The following is a 22,806-nucleotide window of genomic DNA, read 5'->3' as shown; positions in this document are numbered from 1 at the left end:
CCCAGGTAGTTGGCCCCCGCCTGCTATGCCTCAGTCTCTCCCCACCCCATCACAGGGACAACACTGGCTGTCTGTGCCTCCGGCTGGTGCCCAGCTGCCCCCACATGGACCAAGCTCCTGGCACCCCCCCAGCTTGGCCCGGGTTCATTCGTGGAAGCGTCTGCTCCAGGCCAGGCCTGCCACCCCACCCCCACAGGCTTGGGCCAAACAGAAGGAGCCATCTATCACTGCCTCTCTGCAGCAGAAGAGATTGTCACCCAGCCGGCTGTGGGGCTAGCAGGGCTCCCCCTGGGGAAGGGGCAAGGTGGGCAGCCAACAGGGGGCCAGGGGGTATCTGTCCCCTAGTGGGAGCTGCAGAGATGCATAGTTGAAGGGTTTCTTGCTCCTTGCCCACCAGGCTGTCTGCCTGGGATGGGGAGGGGGGAAGCAGACTTGCCACGGAGCCCAGGGTGGCATGGGGATCCTGGGAGAGGTCCCCAAGCCAGCGCCAGCCCAGCCTCGGCGTGTAGCCAACCATGGCACCTGGCCGGAAGTAGTAGAGTTCTCGGGTCTGATGTGTGGGCTCCCTGGAGGAACAGGGGCAGGTGGAGCTGGGGGGAGGGGAGGTAGAGCAGCTGCTGCCCCATTTGGAGCTTCTGGCGTCACCCGGACGCTGGAGAGAGGCACATCCGCTTGTCCCGCAGCAGCCGCTGGGGCACCAGGCAGAAGGTGGGGGCTGCTGGCTCTTCTCTCCCTTCCTGTCCCACCTCTGCAGCCAGGTGAGCCAGCAGGTCTGGACTGGCCTCGCTCAGGCAAGCGCTCGGGGAGGAGCGTTGGATTCTCTTTTCCAGGACAAGAGGGTTAGCAGGCAGGACTGTCAGATTCAGTTGGGATATGGAACAGGGCAGGTAATGGAGGACACAGAGCCCAAGAATCAAAGGGCTTAGAGGAGACTCCAGCACCTTCCCATCTGCAAACTGATCTCTATCCTATGGAACTCTTGCTTTGCCCCAACAGATGCATAAGACACAGGAGCAGACACCTGTGGCCAGCACCACAGGACCAAGAAATCCCAGAGCACAGCTCAGACCACATCCAGCATCCTGAGAGCCCGGGGAGCTGTTGGTGTAACCTGAGTCAGGGAGAGCCTAGGGTGCTGCTGGCTGGCACAACACTCTGGAGCCTGGACCTCCCAGGGCGTGCGGGGATGGGGATTCCAGCTCCAGCAAGGATAGCAAACTCCCTTTTCTCCACCCCTGGGTCCCTGCCAGGCCCTCTCACCCACCGTGCTGACCACGCTCAGGGACTCCCAGCTCTTTGGGAATCAACCACTCCCCGCCGCCAGACGTACCGCTTGTAACACCTGTCTGCCTTCCTCCCTCTAGCTAACACCTAAAATTAGCCATCGCGGCGGCCTTTAAGCCAGGACCTCACTGTAAGCAATGACGAACTCCCTAGCTAGTCACCCGGAGCAGCAGCGGCTCCAGAGGGAACCTCAGTCGCTTCTTTTTAGGCCTCCACCTGATGTCCTCCTTAACAGACGGAGCAGTCTTAGGGGTTAAGCCACCAGTGGGGACACCCAGGTCCCCTATGAGAGCACACGAGTTCAAGTCCAGCTGCCTGGTGCCGGCGCCCTGGGAGGCCCCTAATGACGGCTTGAGTCCTCGGTTCCCTATGTCTTGCAGAAGACCTGGAGTGAGTGCTGGGCTCCTGGTTGTAGCTTTGCCTGGCCCCGGCCACTGCAGGCATTTAGGAAGTAAACCAGTGGATCGTAGTAAGTTCTGTCTGCCTCTTGTTTCCACTCTCAAGTAACTCACCTAGAAGGTAGGCGGGACCTGGTAGCTGCTGGTGCGCGTGTGTGTGTGTATGTGAATGTGACCTTTGGGGCTCTTGGCATTTGTCCTGGACAGAGGCAGGACAGCGCGGAGAACCAGGTACTGCAGAGCCCATGCTGCCCGTGCCATGCGTCAGCAGGCGAGAGGATGCTGGTACCCCGAGTCTTACTCCTATAGGCCTCTCCTTCCACCGTCCAGGTGAGGTCCCCACTCCTGTGCGCCCTCGTTCGCCATTCTGTGTTTCTGCCCCTTGCCGAGTGAGATGAGGACAGACAGCTCAGGGTGAACCAAAAAGCTCTGGGGTCAGAAGGACACAGGGCAGGCCCTCCCCGAGCAGGTGCAACCTGGACCTTGCCCCCCGCGCTGCCTGGCAGCTGCTGTGCGGTCAGCAGGGTGAGTCAGTGTGCACTCGTGACACCAGCATGTCCACCACAGACCTGGAGCTGCCTGGCGTGGACACCACAGTCCTGTCTGGTCCCCCAGGTGGCTGGGGAGCCCACCCTCATCCTTCCCCCCCACCCTTGCACAAACACTGAACTCTGAGCAGTGAGCTAGGGCACTGTGACGGAGCCTGTGTGTGCTTGCGCCGTGGGGTGAACTGGGCCCCGCCTCCTGGGCTCGGGGAGCAACAGGTGCTCACCAGTATCCCAGCCCCCTTCCATAAGGTAAAGTGAGCCAGCTCCTTGGACTCATTCCACCTGTGGGCCTGGCTTCCAGGGATCGGAGAATCAGACCGTGAGTGCTTCAGGGACACAGGCACAATGGCCTCCGGAGTAGTGGGGGCTGGGAGCCCAGGGAGGGCTTGTGCACAGTAGGTCGCTGAGAGCCAAAGCTGGAGGCTGGGAGGCTGGGCCTGTGTCCCACACACAGGAGGCCCCCTCAGGAGCTGCTGTCACAGGGGATGTGGCCAGTGGCTACCTTGGGACATTTAGGAAGTAGGAGGGCAACTCTCAGGTGCTGCTTGCTGCCAAGGAGGTGACAGGAAAGGCAGCCTGGGTGGGGATACAGAGGGGGAGCAAGGTGTTAGGGGAGGCTGAGAGGGACCTGCACCCACCACCCATGCCTCGAGGAGCCATAGGGGGATGTAGGAGTGTGGGACACGGGGTGTTCTTAGCCAGAAGCTTCATGGAAGAGGCTGCACAGGTGCAGGCATGCATAATACATGTGACCATACACATACACAGGCCTGCATGTGCATATGGAGAGAGGCGTGCGTGCACACACACACAGCCTTGATGGCAGACCCAGCCCAGCCTGGCCCTTGCAAGCTGCCAGTGCCAACGTCCGTGGCCTGGGGCACATTATGGGACCAGAGACCATGCCTCCTCCCCTTGCCCAGCTCTCAGGGCCCTCCAAGGTGGCAGCACCAGCTGGAAGCACGGGCCCAGCTGACAACACCTGCCTTCATTTGCAGGTGCAGTGGGACGGGGACGCTGAGGCACAAAACCACCTTTATGAATTCAAAGCAACGCCTTCTGACTGGGTCCTGACTTGCAGCAGCAGAGGACCTAGCAGGTGCTGGGACACCAGGGGAAGCACAGGCTGGCGGGGTGGCCCTGACCTTTTACCAGCCCCAGGGGAGGAATGGGCCACGTGGCTGCGGTTGCCACTGTGCCTAGCCGTCCCCTGCTGCTGAGCTGGGTCAGCCTCAGACCGGATGCTTGCACAGAGGTTTCTGTAAGGACAAGATGCTCCTGGGGCTGCACAGGGCGCACACACACATGCATGCCATACAGACAGATGCACCCACACACAAATACACCACACACATAACACTCCTAGGGGAGCCCAGAGCATGACCAACACACATGCGCACACCCACGCATACACACTTGGGGAGCCCCTGGGGCTGTTCACATACACACACCCCCCCACAGCAGCCCCAGCTGCAGGGCCCACGGTGACTCAAAAAGCAAGCTGCAGCAAGAATCCCTTTTTCTCCTTACGAGTGGTTGGCACTTTGGGCTGTTTCCTCCCATTTGGAATTCCTTCCCACCCATCCCCTTGAAGAGCTGAGCAATTTTCCACTTGGTGGCCAGGCCACTCCTCCCGTGGAGCCTGAAGAAGGGGCCCAGCTATTAGAGGAAATGGGTTTTCACGGAAGAGCTGTTATCACTACAGGAACAGCCTGGGGGATGGGAAGGATGGCCCAGAACCCTGTGGCCCCTGGAGGGAAAAGCCATGCTCAGTGGGATGTGGGGGGGGGCTGTCAGAGCCCTGAGATTTGGACTACAAAGAGTCCCCATGCCCAGGACATAGTAAATGCTCCTCCTTGGAAAAGTAGAAACCAAGCTTCAGTCTAGGTAAAAGGCGAAGGGTGAGGCGGGCCTGAGCCTCCTCCATTCTGGGAGCTGGGAGGAGGGCTCTGTGATGGCCAGTCACTTGAGGGAGCTGGACAGGGCAGGGGAAGGGGGATGCTCCGATCTCAGACCGCCCTCCCACCTTGCTCTTCTTACCCCGCTCTTTCAGCTTTGGCTGAAGAGATGAGTTACAAGCAGGAGGCCAAGGGACAGTCACAGCCACGTTCAGGGAGTCCCAGCTCCCCTCCTTGCATGGCTGGGGGCAGCGAGCTGGACCCTTGCAGCAGCTGGGTGGTCCCCACACTGGTGGTATCCTGCAGACACACACACAGCTGCACACAGAGGTGTGGGTGCAGGGGCAGGTGTGACAGCCACGCCTCGTGATGATGATGTTCGGCTCTGCCTGGGTAGTGTGCAATCTGGGGACCCCCCCCGGGGGGGTCCTGCTGATATAGCAGTCCCCCACTTCTCACTCAGCCTCCTACCTCCCAGGCTGGCTGATTCAATCCTGCTCGGCCCAAGGCAAGTAACCGAGGAAGCAGAGAAGGTGCACTCCTGGGCCCTTGGGGTCCCTGGGGACCCAAGGTAGCTACAGCTGCTCTTCCTCAGCCTCAGGGAGGTCCCCTCTGTTGGGAGCTGGGAGGACAGGAAGCAGCCACCCTGATCTGCCCTGTGCTGTGCCCATGGGGGACCCTACTGCTTGGTGGCCGCCGTGAATCACTTCACTCCTGGTTTTGTGGAGTCCCTGACCAGTTGGCTTTACTGTGAGCTGGTTGGTTGGTCAGCATCATCGCAGGCCTCATTCTGCCCCCCACAGACCAGGCTGGTCAGGGAGTAAGAGGGGACTGTACCGTGTACCACACCCAAGGCCAGAGATGGGTGCCAGGTCAGCTTCTGCATCTGACTTGCACACCTGCTCACCCCCTGGTCCTTGAGCAACAATCCAGCAGGTGTTGGCTGGGCTGCAGCTGGCAAGGCCAGGTGAGAGCCCGGCCCCGGCCCCACCTCCACCCGAGGCTGCCCTCCCTGTCACCTCCAGGGTGAGTCAAACTGCCCGTCGCAATGGGAGCCCGTCAGCTGATGGCAACCCTCCCCCACGTGCCTGGTGAGTCACAGCTGGCCCCCGCCTGGGCCGTGTATTCTGACCTGCAGCCCACTGAGCACCTCAGACCTGGGGTGCAGTTCCCTGCAGGGTACTTCGTTTCCCAGCACTCCTCTGACAGCATGCGGAGTAGTGGCCCAGACTGTTCAAGGCCCAGACCGTCCCCCCCCCCCCCACCCGCAGCCTTGGCAGAGGGGGAGGAAGGAAGGGGTGGGGGGCTGCCAAAGGGGGGGGGGGAGTGAGTGTACACCCAGTGGGAGGGCCCCCCAGGGCTGGCTGAACGAGCTGATTTCCTACACCTGCTAACACCTGTCCTGTGACGGGGCCTGCCTCCAATGGAGACAGCAGTGCTGGCGCCACCCTGCCGTGCCAGGCGAGGGCACACGGCCTGTTCTGCGACTCCCCAGAGGCACACCTGGCCCCAGGCAGGGCCTCAGCACCCCCCCGTGGCTCCGGGTGTTGCAGCCAGGGCTTTTCTCCCTGGAGCCCCGCTTGCTCGGAAGCCAGTCGCCCAGGCTGACGTACCTGCTGAGCTCAGCCACCATCCCTGGAGGCCCAGCGCCACTGCCCTGCCCCCTCCAAGCCAGGCAAACCACAGTCTGTGGAAGCCAGCACAGTGGCAGAAACATGAGCAGACGCTGTCCCTGGCGCCAGGACCAAAAGAGGAGGCTGTGCTAGACAGTGGTACCCCTTCTTGTGTCTCATCTTGGCGTGGCCATCATCCAGTCCTCTCATGGGGGGAATGCAGCTTCCTCTCTTTGGAGACCCTCCATGCGCTGGGTCTGGGAAGGGGAGCCCTCCTCTCTTCCTGCTTTACGGAGAGCTTCATCATGAACGTAGGATGGCATTCAGACCTGAGGTTTGAGGGGAGGATCCTTGTATGTCCGGATAGCCTTACTGTAGGTTGGAACCTGGAGATTTTAGTCAGAGACTCGTCAGCCCCTTGACTGATAGATATCAAGAAGAGCTTGCATCAGACTGGACAGCCTGATCCTTTTAAAATGTTGGTAGAAAGAGCTGGGCATTTTCATTGTGGGGATCCCCTCCCCCCCCACGCACACGCACTGTTTAATCTGGGAAAGGTCACACTGCAGACAGTCGAAGCGGAGTGAAGCCTCTTCGCTGCTGGGTTCGCCAAGTGCTGACGTGTGGCTGTTGTGCACCTGCTTGGGCGCATGTGTTCTCGCTCACACTCCATACGCTTGTGTCTGCAGGCAGAGGGCTACACACAGCCGTGTGTGTGTGCGCACGCGTGCATGCGTGTGCTTTTTAGCAGAAGTTGGAAACTGACCTGCAGGTGTTCAGCAATCTGCAGAAATGTGGAGTTAACACTTCGGTTTTACTTTCTGAGATTGCGGGGACTGTTCCTGGTTTTTTTCTGTGAGCTGTCTGGCTGACAGCTTCTCTCTCCTTTCTCTCGCATGGTCTCCTGGTGCCTCTGACCTGTGGTTGGTGCTCACAGGTAAGTCCCTCCCCTCCATTTCCTCTCCTTCCCCGGGCCCCTCCTCCTGAGCCGGGCATGCTGCTGGAAGAAGCAGATGGTAGAGGCATCCTTGAAGGACCTGTCTCAGCCACGCTGGCTGCTCTGCTCTGTGCCGCAGTGCTGGGCATGCAGAAGACCTGTGCTGACAAGAGTGCCCCCAACAAAATGCCCTCGGGTACCTATTAAAACCTGGGAAGTCGGACACAGCTGGTGTCAGGGAAGCTGTGGCTGCAGAGGCCGTCTGACGGCTGCAACGGTTGTAGGACTAAGGCGGGAAGATGCCTGCCAGGCTCCCACCCTGGCTCGGGGAAAAGCCATTATCCCCATTCAGGTGACAACTTGCCCGGCGTGTCAGCTAGAAGCACAGCCAGATCAACAAGGCCACCGGACGGTAGAAAGTGGGGCGCCGTGGCTAACTGGGGCACGGACTAGCTTCTCTCCACAATGAGCTGTCTGGGCAAGCATGTAGCCACCTCGTGGCCTCCACTGGGTGTGTGCCCGAGGGGATGGGTGTGACCACCAGGGAGAGAGCCTGGTGCCATTTCTTTGGGCTCTTGCCCAAAGGCGTTGATGAGCGGTGTGGAGCCAGCCACCAGCTGGAGGACAGCGGCCCTGGGGATAGGCCAAAAGACCCCGCTGACTCCCACACCTTCTGCAAGAAGGTCCAATTTGATCATGTACCCATTTGGTCTCTGCTCATCAGTCAGGTTTCTGAGCCACACTGGATTCTATAAAACTGTGGTGCCAGACTCCTGCTGCATATTGTATGTCTGCCCCCGCTTCCTCTGGCAGTGGCATCCGTGCCCCTGGGTCCTGGCACAGTCACCCAGAGGGCCCGTCCTTCCCTGTTGCCATGGAGTTAGCAGACCTGCCCCCTGGAGGCAGCCCCTGAGCGTTCTCCAAGCTGGAAGGGGCACACGGAGTGTCGGCCACAGAGCTGGCACTGGGCTGGCTGAGCTGCACGCCCTGGCAAGGCCTGATGCCGACACCACCCCAACCCAATTTGCAGGCCTCCATGTTGCCCTGCCCAGGCCTGGGAGACCGTGACAGATCAGGGGCCTGGGAGCAGTAGGAGTGCACCTTCCCACCCGGCCACACGGCAGGCAGAAGGGACAAGCTACTGTCACCACGCAACAAATCCCCACCCTAGTGCTGCCAGCTGCTAGTATGTGTGCTCCAGCGCAAGGGCCATCTTCGTGCCCGCCGGCTGTCTGGAAGCCAACGAGTGCCAGGCTGGGTAGGGGTGTGGAATGTGAGTGAGCAGCCCTCAGGCCCCCTGGTGCCTGGAAGAGCAGGCAGGAGCTGGGGAGGAGCAGGAAAAGGTGGTGCGGAAGTTGGGGGCCCCCCAAGCCCCACTCCTGGCCACACAGGGCCCCAGGACCAGCGCTGCCGCTGACATCCTCCCCACAGCCCCCAACCCCCACCTCCTTGGAGAGGGCAGGTGGGGGCACGGCCTGCACCCCCAGGGCGAAGGGGTCTCAGGCTGGAGGCAGGGCTCAGGCCAAGCGTGCCTCAGTTTCCCCATCTTGTACAGGCGCAACTTGGCTGGCAGGAGGCCTGGCGCACAGAGCAGCCGGTGTTGTTTCCTCTAAGGGCTGCCGGGCGGTAGAGACCTCACCCCACCCGAAGGCCTATTTCTCACGGCAGGCCGGCTGGGTGTTTTCAAACAAGGGTGGAAATTTCCGTTTCTCCCACCACTGGATAACAATGTGGGTCCTTGAGACCAAGGGCGCGTTTCCTCTCCTCAAGGATGCGCCCAGTGAGGCTGCTGCCCCTGCCGCTCGGATCCCTCCACACTGACCTGGGTCAGCTGAGGTGGGCGGCAGGAGTTCTCCGTTAGAGGGGGTCCTGCCTGTCGCTCGGCCAACTCACCCACTTCCCGGCGGCCTCTTCTGCCTCCCCACAGGCAACGAACTGTTTTGGGAGGAAACAGTGCCCCCTGCGGGCTCTGGGTGGGAGACAGTGTGAGCCTTCAGTCAGGGTTTTAGTCTGGTAGGGACACTGTGGGGGAGGACGGCCTCTCCATCCCCGGACATCTGGTTGGACAGCTCTGACCCTGGCCACGGCTCCCCTGACACGGGGGATCAGCCTTTTTATAGCAGAGGCTGAGGTCAGGCGGACCGGCCCTGGGTGCAAGGGGCAGGGATGCCCCCCTTCCCTGTGCTAGAACCATGCCCCATGTGCGCCCTGCACACCCCCTGCTTCCAGAAGCCACTGGCATCAGGTGTCCTGGTGAATCGAGCTACCACACAGGCGGGTAGGAGGTGTGAAGAGGACTGGAGCCAGAGGTGTTCTGCTGGGCTTCCAGAGCAGGGGTCAGTCAGTCAAGAACTGGGCTCTGCTGTCCCCACGTGCTGCCTAGGAACAGAGAGTTGGTGTATAGAGCAGCAGGGGCCTCAGTGGAAGGAGAGATGCCACCTGGGCAGGTGGCAGTGATCTGGGGACACTGGTCTCGGGAGAGACGGAAGCTAAGGAGGGCCTGCCTATGGGGACAGTAACTGTTGGGCTGCACCAATGACACCCCCCGGGGAGAGGGCTTGCTCCCCTTCACCCCCTCAGGGTGCCTGGACCCTACCCCATGCAGGAGTGCTGCCGACTGCGGCCATCCAGGGCCCATCCCAGGGGGCCCAGAGCGACCGGCTAGATACCCGTATTGGCAGAGCCTCAGGCCCCATCTCATCATGAGGGAGGAGCCGCTGAGAACCCCGACCCCTCCCCACTGGCACCGAGTAGGCGCAGTGCCTGCAGAATGCTAGGACAACTAGTTGCTTTTTTTTTTTTTTTTTTTTTTTAATAAAAAGATTGTATTTATTGTAAGGTCAGATTTACAGAGAGGAAAGAGCTTCCATCTACTGATTCATTCCCCAAGTGGCCGCAACAGCCTGAGCTGAGCTAGTCCAAAGCCAGGAGCCAGGAACTTCTTCCGGGTCTCCCATACAAGTACAGGGTCCCAAGGCTTTGGGCCTTCTTCAACTGCTTTCCCAGGCCACAAGCAGGGAGCTGCATGGGAAGTGGAGCAGCCGGGAAACGAATTGGTGCCCACATGAGATCCTGGTGCTTGCAAGGTGAGGGCTTAGCCACCGAGCCATGGCACCGGGCCTGACAGCTGGTCTTGTTGACGGTAGAACCAACTGCAGGTGGAGCTGAGCTGGAAGACAGGGAGGATAGAGTCAGCAGTGTGTCCCTACTCCCCCTCCAGGGGCCTTCCCTGACCTGGCTTGGAGCCCAGTGCCCTCCAGGTGGGGAGCTGCTGGGGCTGCAGGCTTCTGCCCTCAATTCCTCCTGCCCCAACCCTCCCCCTCCCTCCTCCTCCTCCTCCTCCACCCCCCACCTGTGCCTGGGAGCCAGACTCTGGGCTGTGGGTAGGAAGGGGCAGAGGGCGGCCCTGAGCCAGCACCCCTCCCCCTGCCCCTGGGTCTTTGGCCATCTGGCCTCCCAGCAGGGGACACACACACACACTGTCAGAACTCTAGCCAAGTTGTCATCGTAGCTTCCCCCAAGGCGCCAGCCTCGCTCTGTCGCCAGCCATCTGCCACCAGGCCACAGGGGTGGGAGAGACGCAGGGGCGCCTGTCCAGGAGGCCAGAGGGAGGAGGCATGCCCAGCGCCAGGATCAGACCAAAGTCCAGCACCCGGCCCCGCCCTGTGCTGCCCAGGGACTGTCACAGGTTCCAGGTGCCACGCTCAGGCCCCGGAGCTGTCAGCCTGCATGTGGCTGGCGAGTCACTGTGACTTGGAGGAAATGGCTTGTGGCTTTCGTCCGCACTGGAGTTTAAAACACCACCACCATGCTTGTGCTAGGCAGCCGGGCCCGCCCTGAGGCTGGCAGGATCACAGTCCTCTGCCTTCACTCTGGCCTCGATGCCCCCGTCTGCAGAGTGGAACCCACTGGTACCCATGCATGGCCAGCAGGACCAGGTAAAGCACCAAGGGTTTGGTGGAGTCAGTGAGTTTGCTTGTCACCGCAGGTGACACTTCCCAGGCCCCCCAACATGGCAGCCCACCGGGTCCCAGTCCTGGGTGCCCATACCCTTGATTGATGTATCAGATCCAAGGGTCACAATAACAGCAGTTTCTGACCCTCTGTCTGACTAGGAGCCCAGCCTGTGTGGTGCAGCTGCAGGAAAACACGGGGGACCCATGTTCTCTTGCTGCCCCCAGCCTCAGAAAGCCGGGGCTTCTGCCACGTGGCCCAAGACTGCCTGCACTCCACAGTCACACCCACATCCCCGGTGGCCAGAAGAGAACAGGGCAAGGGACAGTGTTTCTATGTAAATTCTGGTGTCCAAAATTAGTCACATGGCTGCCCCTGGCCACAAATGACCTCCTGGGCTGCTTCCTCTTCCGGGGCCTTCCTCGGCCTCACCTTCCTAAAGCCTGGCAGGGGAGGGGGGGCCAAGGGGTGCTGCTTTGCCCTTTGAAAATTATCTGCTCACCTGGAGATCAGCAAGTCCCACCCAAGTTCCCTTCCTGCAAGGGGTGCTGTGTCCAACCCAGCCCGCCCCCTGGCAGGGGGTAAGGGGGTGCAGGGAGGAGCCCAGGGTGAGGCAGCTTGCCTGGGGTCAGCTGGTCACCCTCTCTAGTGCTGTTACCCCATCTCTAACTGGGACCTCAGGTCACTGCTGAGGGCTCCCTGTCGGCAGCTCCCCAGACTGCACAGAACCCAGAGAGTCCGGGCCCACATGGCACCTGACCCCCATTAGCATGGAACCCCTGGCTGGACACAGATGGAGTTAGCAGACAGGAGGACCCTGCTGTCGCACAGACGTGGCCAGGGGGAGCGGCCTTAGCGCAGCCTGCTCGAAGCTGCTGCTGCATCTGGCACGGGCTGCCCTAGCCTGCTGGCTCAGCACTTGGCGAGTGGGGCTTCTCCCGCGGGTGCTGCCAGGGTGGGTGCAGGGAGCACAGCAGGCAGGGTGGGCCTGAGCCCAGCGGGAAAGCCATCAGCAGTGACCCAGGCATCCTCCATGCTTGCACTGTCTTCCCACTCTTCCCCTCCTCCGTCTCTCCCAGCCAGCTTTGGCCCTCGTGGATCTGGCGAGCTGTGCGCCCGGAGCCACTCCAGCTGCCACTTCCTGGGGGGACTTGGAGCCAAATTCAGCTTCGATCTTGTTGCTAAGGAGCCAGGCTGACTGGGGCACTCTCTCCTCCAAATGATACGGTTTCCTTTGTGTGTAAGACCCGGGCCACAACCCCAAAAGGGCGTGGGAAGCAGGTTCACCTGGACTTAAGCTCCTCCCAGTACACCTGACCTCATCCTAAAGGGGAGTGTCCTCCTCTGGCTCCCGGGGACCCCCTAGAGCGTGGCTGGATCCAACTTTGATGGTGTTGTCATTGTCCCCAGGGTGTGGGGGGCAGGGAGAGCACAAAGCCCTGTGAGAACACAGTCTGCAGGGACAGAGGGTGACCCCTGGCCCTGGAGCCCGTCCCTGGGGCAGGGCGTGACATCAGATCCTGTGACCATCAGCCCCACTGTCACGACTGACACACAAGACATGGCTGTGCAGGCACTGGCTGCTTGGGTCTCAGGGTCTGGTCAGACGGAGCCTTGTGGATGGTACACCCCTGGCCGGGCCTAGGGCACGGGCAAGGCAAGCCTGAGGAAGGCAGTGTGCCTGACACATGGCCACAGGGCTTTGGGGTGCTTGGCCGGATCGGGCTGGGGGCAGGACTTGGGTCTCTCGATGCGGAGAAAGCTGAAGGAAGCAGATACTGGGTGTTTCAAACTTGCTTCCCCCGGACAGTAGGAAACCAAGCAGTTGGCATCTGAGGTTCCCTCTTCTGTCTGCAGAGGGCACTTCCTCCGCGTGCTGGCTGCAGCAGCCTGATTGGGAAATGCAAGCGACCCCTTGGATGTGCAGTGTGGGCACAAGCTGATGTCCCCAAACAGTGACCTGCCATTGTCCCCATTCATCAGACTCGGGAAGAAGAAACCTCTACGTCAGTGGCAGGAGACGCCAAAGCAAAGCTCCGAGAAGTCTTGAGCAGTGAGGGGGCAGAGCTTTGAAAGCCATGGGAATTTTTCACTCTGGACACTTGTACCCACAGCTGCAGTGGCGATTGCATTTCAAGAGGTGCCCCATAGGCCCCTGCTACCACAAACAGACCCGTTCATGGGGGGTCCCTGAGCAGAAGGTGTGGGGAAGACTTCAGAGGAAGGGCTTCCTCTGTGACCCGCTCAGGGACAGTGCTGAGTCCTGTGGGGTCACACGCTAAGTGCCATTGTTACCAGCGTGCTGTGGGCCAGCATGCCATTAACACCGGCCTCACCAGAGGTGCCGTACGCCTGTCCCCTTAGAAAGCATCATTTCCCAGCCAAGGTCCCCTCGCGGGGTCCTGGCCCCTGCTACTGAGTAGGCAGCAGTGAAGGAGAGCCCATTTGATTGGAGCCATCCTGCTTGGCAACCCCAGAATCTCCTGGGCAGTGAAGCCATCCACCGGCTGGATGCTTGGGCTCAGCAGGGGCTGTGGTTCCCTTCTAGGGAGACCACAGAGCGGTCAGGATCATTAATGCACTGTTAGTTACCAAACCACAGGCGTCAGGCAGTCCTGGAAACTGGCTGCCCTTCCCAGCCACCTGCTCACTGCAGCCAGGTAGGAGGGTGAAGAGGGGAGAGGCAGGAGCAGTGGGCAGCTTGGGGAAGGCTTGTGTCCTGCAGGTGCTCAGTTGTGAAGTGTTGGGGACCCCCCCCCCAGGCCCCTGCAGAAATGAGCCATAACAGTAACCACCTGCACACCTGCCGCCCACCCTAGCAGTGAGGACATGGTCATAACCAGGGGCCGTTCTCAGAGCCCACCAAGGCTGTGACACAAACTCATCATCCTGCAGCCTGTGCAGGTGGAACCCTGGCAGACGCTTTCCTGGGTTTTGTTCACTGCCGAGAACTGCCTGGACAGCAAGCCTCACTCCCGGTGAAGTGTTGATCCGCTCTGGCTTGTGCATCTTAGGCACCCTGTCAACTTCTTGCAGTGAGGAGCTGTCCTTTACCTGTCGTAACATACACCGTGAATGTGCACACACCCCATGTGACACTGTCCCCTCCACACGTCCCCTTACGGTTGTCAGGGCATCACACTCCCGTCTTGCTGCCCTCCCATCCTCAGCTGGATGTGGCCCACTGTTCGCCTCACGCCATTGCTTCAGCATCCTTTCATGCACCTCTGGCCAGTGTACTCATCGACTTGCTTCTGCTTTTAATTTTTCAACGCAACTCAGTGACAAAAAAACTTAATATTTGCTTTTCCTTTCCAACTTCCCAAACCATTTGCTGTAGTTTTCAATATTCTTTGGGTATTTACCTCCGTATTTATAAATAACTGATAGCGTTTCCTGGCTTACTGATGTAAACATTGCCTCTGTACTCGCTGCTTTGGAAGATGAAAATCAAGAGTTTCATGCGTCCTTCCCCTCATCCAGCCCATCCTCCCTGTAATGTGAAAGGCCAAGTTTTTAGTCGGTAGCCATTGTTGACAATACAGTTGTCTGCAGAACTCCAGCTTGACTCTGAGCCTGGTGGTATGCGACCTTTTCCTTTTGCCTGTAACTTGGTTTTTCCTGGAGTTGATCATGGCTTTTCATTTGCTTGATTTTCTGCATTCATGGACTTTATTTTGTCCAAACAATTCTAAAAGCTGCCACATCCCTACAGTACTGTTAAGTGAGGTGACGGTCCATGCCCTTTTTCCTGCAACAAATGATCCTATACCCAGGGTCCCGACATCTGGGGTCTCCCTTGGATCTGGGGTTCTGTACCCAGGGTCCCGACATCTGGGGTCTCCCTTGGATCTGGGGTTCCTGTCCGCTGCTTTCTCGTTGTTTTCTACCAAACCAGATACGTTTTCCAGCATCTTCCTCAAACAGAATTCGCAGGTGACGGACTTGCCAAGCATTTGCCTGAAAAAGGTTCTACTCTCCCCCTCCACCTTCAGTTGGTTTGCCAGGTTGGGTTGGGCATGAGAGCTAGTTGGTCATCTCCACTGCATCTTGAAGACATTGCTCCACGGGCTCCTGGCATGGGGCATGGCCATAGGAAGGCTGGGTCCTATTCCAACAGTCATTCTGCTGTCTCCTTTTCTCTCCTGGGTTCAGTCCCACATTTCATTGCTGATGCATGAGCCATTTCTGTCTCGGTGAGTTAGGTGCGAGCACTCCATGTTCACTTGTTTCTCTCACCCTCTTTCCAGAAAAACCCCAGGAAGGCAGTACTCGGGACACTAGGTGGACACCTGCTATGTGCGCATTGCAGGTGTCAGTGCAAAGGATGGTCCACTTTCTGCTGGATGGGGACAGAATACATGAGCCTGGGGCCACCTGGGAGTGTGCAGATTATTCCCATGTCCCTGGGTCTGGAGCCACCCCTGCGCACCTCCAGAATGACGCGCCAGGTCTGGAGAAGGGGCTGATCCTTGCACCACGCCCTGCCCTGGGCCTGCACTCTGAACAGACAGGGTAGAGTGACAGCTGGCGGTCTGGCTGTGGATGCAGTGAGCACAGGGACAGCATAGGATGGACAGTATTGAGGGTAGGAGGGAATGAACAGGTTGATGGAAAGCAGAAACAGGTGTGTGGGCCTGCCGGAGGCGCCCACACGGTCCAGGCCGCTGTGACTGATGGTCCATCCTAGGCTGCTGGCCTCACAAGCAGGTTCCCTGTCTTCCTGGCCTTGTCTCTACCACAGCCATGTCCGAGAACAGAATCCACAGCCCTGGATGTGGTGGGAGCTGTTCTGAACAGAGCAGGTGCAGCAAGGCCCTTCCTGGGCACCCAGCAGCTATAGGCGAACCTGGGTCCCCGGCACCCCACCACCACCACCATTCCGGTGCTTAGAGCCACGTAGGAGGCCTCAGTCAGCTCCTGGGGCTCCCTAGAAAGAGTAGTGTGCTGAGGGGACAGCTTTCACTTACTGTTTGCCCTAAGTAGGGCAGCCCTGCACGCTGGCTGCCAACCATAGCACGGCCATCTTCAGGGACACACCACAGAGGGCAGACTAGGCAGAGGGACCAGGATGGGAGTGCTGTGGCAGGTGCCTGGCTGACCCGACCCCTACAGGTGCAGAGGGCCCCACGGCATGGACACGCTCACCTCCCCCAGCTGCCCGCCTTCCCGTGAACAGACACAGCGCAGTGTTTGCAGACCCCAAGGCGTCAGTTAAGTACAGGAAGTGAAGAGGTTCAACTCCCCTCTCCACCCATCTTTGTTTGCCACCCCGCAGGGAGAAGCCGCAGCAGCCCTGGGCCAGCTGCCAGCCCTGGCCACCGTCCTGGAGGCCCTGCCCTTGGGTCTAGCCACCCGCTGCTCTCCACAGGGCCACATGGGGGCGCTCCTCCCCCATTCCTGCAGCAGCACACTTTTTTCTTGGCTCAATCCTTAAATAATCCACAACAACCAGAGCTGGGAGGGAGCCTCAGAGTCTACCCAGGTCCCACCAGTGGACACAGAATCAGGCCCTATCCCAAGAGACCAGGACTGGAGCCCTCAGATATGGGGCAGCAGAGACTGCTAGGGCAGGGTGGGGTCAGCTGAGCCTGGGCAGGAATTGCTGGTCTGTATGGTCGCAGTGTAGACCCACCTGCAGACCGGACAGTGGGCACATGGCTGTGTTCCTCCCCTCATCCCAGGCAGCCACCTGCCTCACTGGCAGGGCCTTTCTCCAGAAGCACAGCTCTCAAAGTTCCCTTCTAAGCCAGTCAGACAGGGGTAAGTCCTCCCTCCAATCCACATCACCCCCTGCCCCCTTCCCACACCCCTCTCCTGGACAGCTGGAAGAAGTACTAGATTGGAAGCAGAAAGTCTTTGGGTGCAGCTGGAAATCTGCAGGGGGACTGAAGGTGTCCCGCTAGCAGGGAGGGCTTTCCAACCACCTGCCCTGTTCTGTCCTGGGGTTCTGAGGGAGCAGCTGCAAGTGACCCCACACACGTATGCCAGAACTGTGGTTTGGCAGCCCGGGTTAGCATGCCAGCCATCACTGTCTGGTGGGGCAGAGGGTTTGCATTAGCTCAGGCTGGAGGCCAGCAGAGATGACCTTGTGGGCATGTGGCAAGGCCAAAAGAGCGGGGTGGGGGTGGAGGGGTGCCCAGAACTTGTGGGTGACAGTGCAGTGAGCCAGGCAGGAGCACAGGGTGCAGGTACATGGGTGTGGGAGGAGCCAAGCAGGACCCCACTCTGCTGTCTCCCACTGTGTCTCAGAGTCTCAGCACTGGGAAACCAGTGGTCCTTCCCTGTTCAGGATCAGGCTGTGGCAGGGCATTTGGGGCAAGTCACCTGAACCCCTGGGGATGGCCAAAAGCACGCCTCATTAAGCAAGGATCCTCCAAGTGCAGGCAGAACATAGAAGTTCCTCACATCATCTGGTAACGGGGCGTATCCCCCCGTGACCCTGTCTGCAACCGCCCAGGTCCCCAGACAGGCTTCCAGCAGTGTCCGTCCCTGTATCGCATCAGGCATGGAGTAGTACGGGGTGTCCCACCTGCTTTAGCGAGGCCAGGTGCTAATGGGGATCCCGGGTTGTGGGGCTACATCCCAGGGGCAGAGTGCAGTATCGGGAGCTGCAGTGGCTTTTGGAAGGAAAGCAGCTGGTGCTGGGGAGATGTGGCTCCTGGTGGGACCCGCCACACTGTGAGTGATGTGTCATTGTCCCCAGGGGACTTTGTGTGCCAGGAGCTGCTGGCCATCCACAGATGCAGGGGGCTCAGGGATGCCAGAGGACACATGCTGCCCCAAGCTTTACAGAAAGCAGCCCTGTTCCCCCTTCAGACTGGCCCTGGGCACTGACAGCAAGGCCCCAGATGGCTTCCAAGGGGGTGTGGGTCCCAGGCACCTTGGGGGCAGAGGCCTGAAGAGCCCCAGGTGGGTAACAGCTGCCCGTTTCTTCCTTGGTAGTCAACGCTCCCTTGCAGTGTGTTTCCGGAGTCATCAGCTAGCTCCTACATGTCCCCTGTGGAAGGAGCTGCCACACTGCCACCCTTTGGTTTCCAGGCTCTGTTCCCGTTGTCTGGGCTGGCCTCTAGTGTTATCCTGCCACTCTTCTCCCCCGCCGCCCTCCCCCCGTCCTTTTTTTCCCCCCAAGACTTAGTCATTTGAAAGAGAGGTCTTCCATCCACTGGTTCACTCCCCAAAGGACTCCAACAGCTGGGGCTGGGCCGGGGCCAAGTCAGGAGCCAGGACCTTCTGAGTCTCCCACATGGTGCAGGGGCCCCAGCACCTCAGGCACATTAGCAAAGAGCTTGAGCAGAAGTGGAGCAGCTGGGACTTAAACTGGTGCCCATATGGATACAGGTAGCAACTTAATGCTCTGTGCCACAATGCTGACCCCTGAACCATGCCACCTCTGCCCTGAGTAGGCAGTCTACCCAGCCCTGGGATCTCCTTATCTTGGGAGATGTGCAGGTGCCAGCAGACACCAAGAGGTACCTCCTGGGGGCGGGGTAGCCAAGGGGTCTTCACCCCAGGCCAACAGGAGGGCGGCAGATGAACAGTGTTGTAGCTGAAGCTTAGCAAGGTGGGGAAGGGGTAGATGTGGAGCCGCCTCACCATATGCCAGGGGAGTCCCCCAGGAGGGATGGGAGGAGGACGAGGCCAGCCCTTCCTGGGCAACCCCTTGCTCAGCGAGAGAGGATTCCTGGTAAAATTATGGCTTGGGGTGAAGAGAGCCCCCAAGAGCTGCAGCTCCAAGGCTGTCCCCCCAGCAGGTCGAAGTTGGGGAGCCCCCATCCTCCCGGAGCTGCATGTGGCAGGTGTGGCCACTTGCGCTCAGGCCACTGTGTGGGTGTCCAACTGAAAAAATGACCTTCTGTCCAGAGCTCGAGGCACGATAGATGTGGGACCCTGGCCTGACCTGCACACACACCCTGTAACCTTCTCTCTTCCCTTGTGCCCCGCAGGAAGTTCTACTACATCACATTGCTGCGAGACCCCGTGTCACGCTACCTGAGCGAGTGGCGCCACGTGCAGCGTGGGGCCACGTGGAAGACGTCGCTGCACATGTGCGACGGACGCACGCCCACACCCGAGGAACTGCCGCCCTGCTACGAAGGCACAGACTGGTCGGGCTGCACGCTGCAGGAGTTCATGGACTGCCCATACAACCTGGCCAACAACCGGCAGGTGCGCATGCTGGCCGATCTGAGCCTGGTGGGCTGCTACAACCTGTCCTTCATCCCCGAGGGCAAGCGCGCACAGCTGCTCCTGGACAGCGCCAAGAAGAACCTGCGCGGCATGGCCTTCTTCGGCCTGACCGAGTTCCAACGCAAGACGCAGTACCTGTTCGAGCGGACGTTCAACCTCAAGTTCATCCGGCCCTTCATGCAGTACAACAGCACGCGCGCGGGGGGCGTGGAGGTGGACGAGGACACGATCCGGCGCATTGAAGAGCTCAACGACCTGGACATGCAGCTCTACGACTACGCCAAGGACCTCTTCCAGCAGCGCTACCAGTACAAGCGGCAGTTGGAGCGCCGCGAACAGCGCCTCAAGAGCCGCGAGGAGCGGCTGCTGCACCGGACCAAGGAGGCAGTGCCACGGGATGACGCCGATGAGCCGGGCCGCGTGCCCACCGAAGACTACATGAGCCACATCATCGAGAAGTGGTAGTAGTGGCGGCAGCGGGGGTCAGGGCGCCCTCCACCTTGCAGGAAGGGACTGACTGACGCATGTGCGCACACAGCCTGGGGACCCAGCCACAGGGGGCTTCGTGGCTGGCTCCAGGCTAGGGACCCAGAGGGAAGTGCTAGGAAAAGGAATTCCTGCTGGGGCTGGACCAGACAGGGATTCTCTGGCCAGTGGTCCCCCGCTGTCTGGTTGGAGGTGGAGGTGCTAAGGCCCGGAGCCAGTCTCCCAGCAACTATGCACACACTTGTTCCTGTTCACTTCCATCCCAACCAGCACCGCCCCTGCCCTCTGGGGACCTCAGGGCTCCCATAGCCTGGGAAACACCACCCCCTTCAGCCACCTTCAAAAGAAACTAGACAAAAACAGACCTCCTGGACTTCTCCTCCCCTCCCCCCCACCGTAGTGTCCCCCTGACCCGGGCAGGCAGGGAATGCTGTGGCCAGAGATGCCACCCCTGAGTGCACCCCACCAGCAGGCCTTTGGGGAGTAATCGTGTGGGGTGTACCAGGTCAGGAGTTAGGGGACAGAGGGGTTGAGGGAGAGGCTGGGATCACCCCTGCCCCATTCTTCCTTCTGTTCCCCTGGGGTTTGTTAGCAGGTGGCCGCCCCCAGCAGCCCCACGGGCTGGCCCCTGGCCCTACTACAAGCCATGTTGTATATCCGTTGTAAGCACCCGTCCAGTGCGCTCTAGTCCAGGCCAGCATCTCCCCCGCTGGGTGGAGCCCTGGGGAAAAAGTGCATGTACCTGACCCCGAAGTTGGATGGAGTCCCCCTCCATGCCCCTGGCTTCACCTGAAGACAGGAGGGAACCATGGAGGAGTTGGGTGACTTGGCTCTTACGGCAGAGTGTGGGAGCAAGGGGGTTCTAGAATGCTTTCCTCCCTGCCCACGTGGCACTGTAGAACCCACAGCTGGGCAGTTGGCCCCCAGGCAAGTACCCAGAGTGGCTCCTTTAAAACGGTGGTCAGAGTCTTTAACATGGGGTGCCCCTGCTCTCCAGGGAGGGTGGGATGTGTTCTGGGGAGCCCCGGGGTTTCACACAGGCCTGGCTCCACACAGGCCCTGCTAGCTGAGAGCACCCCCTCACACAGGCCATACATGCAAGAACCGTTTTGTACTTGGCAGGATATGTTTTCACTCACGCCCCGCTATTCCAACTCACCGAAACTTCTGTCCTGCCCAGGGTCTTGGCCAGTGGCTAGGTGCGTCCGCCTGCAGCATCTCCAAGAACGCCACAGGCTGGCACACCAACCCTGAGCCCGAGGACCTTCCCAGGGCCAAGGTGACAGAGGCAAAGCCACATGAGCCGGGCCTGCCAACGTCCCCTCCTGCAGGGAGAAGCCGGGGGAGGGAGAAAGAGCTGTCTGGAGCAATGAAGTCTGTGAACTTTTTGGCAACTGGAACGCTTCTCACCCAAACCCCGGGAGCGTTTAAAGCTTTATTTATTTATAGCTTCTTATTAAAAAAAAAAAAAAGAAAGAAAAAAGTGATGAGAAGAAATCTTTGGGTCATTCATACAAAAAAATCGATGATGGCGAGGCGAGTTATAATCCTCCAGTTTTTGTTTTTTCAGTCTAGATCGAGAATGAATGTTAGCAGATGAAATAAACCTGAAAAGGCGCGCTGGTGTGCTGTGGTGTGTGGGGGCCCAGCTGGCCGGTGGGTGGTGGGGGCCTGGCAGAGGGCAGTAACACGCCTGGGGGGTCCGAGCGGGAGGACAGCTGTCTCCGTCGCCCCTGAGCCAGTCTTCCACCGTATAGGGAGGTGACACCAGTGAGGGAGGGACAGGTGCTGATCGTCCTCAGGTCGTCCTCAGTGGCCTCTTTCCCTGCCCCCCCCCACACACACTTTGATCTCTAGAGGCTAAAAGAACTGGGCTCTTAGTTATCTCTGGAGATGATAATGTTAACATTACCCTCTTTTTTCTTTTCTTTTTTAAAAATTTATTTATTAATTACATTGTATTATGTGACACAGTTTTATAGGCACTGGGATTCCCTCCACCCCTCCCCTAGCCCTCCCCCCATGGTGGATTCCTCTACCTTGTTGCATAACCACAGTTCAAGTTCAGTTGAGATTCCCTCATTGCAAGCATATACCAAACATAGAGTCCAGAATCTTACTGTCCAGTTAAGTTCAACGGTTTCTTAGGGAGACCTTCTCTGGTCTGAAGACAGAGCCAGCAGAGTATCATCCCGATCAATTAAAAGCTCCAACATCAACAGTTTAGGTGTTTGTTTGTTTTTTAATCCACTGGAAAGGTTGTGTTATAAAAAAGGAAGCTTCTGTCTGCTGGTTCAATCCCCAAATGGCTGCAAAAGCTAGAGCTGAGCCGATCTAAAACCAGGAGCTTCCTCTGGGTCTCCCATGTGGGTGCAGGGTCCCAAGGCTTTGGGCCCTCCTCTACTGCTTTCCCAAGTCACAAGCAGGGAGCTGGATGGGAAGTGGAGCAGCCAGGACTCACTGGATATGAGTCCTACCAGACCTAAAGCTTAGCCTGCCACCTAGTGAAGCCAGCCCCTGACAAATTGTGACAGTTGATAACAAGTGCACGTATGTTTCCATTTGTCTTCACACACTCATGGGCATGTGCACTCACACACCACACCCCTGTAGGACTATTTTGTTCCTAAAGACTTTTTTTTAAAGATTTATTTATTTTTATTACAAAGTCAGATATAGAGAGAGAGGAGGAGAGACAGAGAGGAAGATCTTCTGTCCGATGATGCACTCCCCAAGTGAGCCTCAATGGCTGGTGCTGCGCTGATCTGAAGCCGGGAACTTGGAACCTCTTCCAGGTCTCCCACGCGGTGCAGGGTCCCAAGGCTTTGGGCAGTCCTCTACTGCTTTCCCAGACCACAAGCAGGGAGCTGGATGGGAAGTGGGGCTGCCAGGATTAGAACCAGCGCCCATATGGGATCCTGGCATGTTCAAGGCAGGGACTTGAACCGCTAGGCCACCGCACTGGGCCGGAATTTTAGGTGAGGACTTGGCTGTTAGGCCACTGCACCAGGCCCTCCTGAAGACTTCTATGAGACGGGTCTCTTGAAGTTCCCACTTCTGACCCCGCCAGGGGCTGATGCAGGCTTTCAGGGAGTCAACTAGTGAATGGGAGTTCAGTCTTTCACTTTCTCAAGCGAACAATTTTAAAGTGAATGGCAAAATGGAATTAAAAGTAAATTGGGGTGCCATTCAAAAAAATTGGAATCTGTACATAGCTTTTCCTAACAACATTTTGCACAAACTTTTTGCAGGTCCATAGAAATGAAATCCCTCTCTTCCTCCCATCTCCCGACCTTGCACCGTCTATACCCAGGTGTATGACCGCTCTCAGCCCTTGCTCACACCTCTCCCCCCTCCAAGCCAGGTGCTGAGGTCCATTGGGTGATACAGGTCAGGTGTTTCCCCCTGATCTGTCTCCTGATGCTATGATTCTGTTTAGCACTCTGGGCCTGAATACCAGGCAGGTATGTGACTTTCCTGGCTACTAGCACTTCCCAA

The 22,806-nt window shown here is 58.9% G+C and overlaps 1 protein-coding gene across 1 annotated transcript in view; it reads left to right on the top strand.

Annotated features, from left to right (window-relative positions):
- The window catches only part of HS6ST1 (heparan sulfate 6-O-sulfotransferase 1), a 28,754-nt gene extending 7,872 nt beyond the window's left edge, over positions 1–20,882 (top strand). Inside the window, exon 2 of the mRNA XM_004589328.3 lies at positions 18,579–20,882. Coding sequence (XP_004589385.2) covers positions 18,579–19,287 — 709 coding nt within the window. The 3' untranslated portion in view covers positions 19,288–20,882. The remainder of the gene's footprint in view (positions 1–18,578) is intronic.
- The last annotated feature ends 1,924 nt before the right edge of the window (positions 20,883–22,806 follow it).

This window comes from Ochotona princeps, chromosome 5 (assembly GCF_030435755.1).
Source record: "Ochotona princeps isolate mOchPri1 chromosome 5, mOchPri1.hap1, whole genome shotgun sequence".
Taxonomy (NCBI): domain Eukaryota; kingdom Metazoa; phylum Chordata; class Mammalia; order Lagomorpha; family Ochotonidae; genus Ochotona; species Ochotona princeps.
Note: the sequence above shows the minus strand (reverse complement) of the source record. Positions and strands in the feature narration are given on the sequence as shown.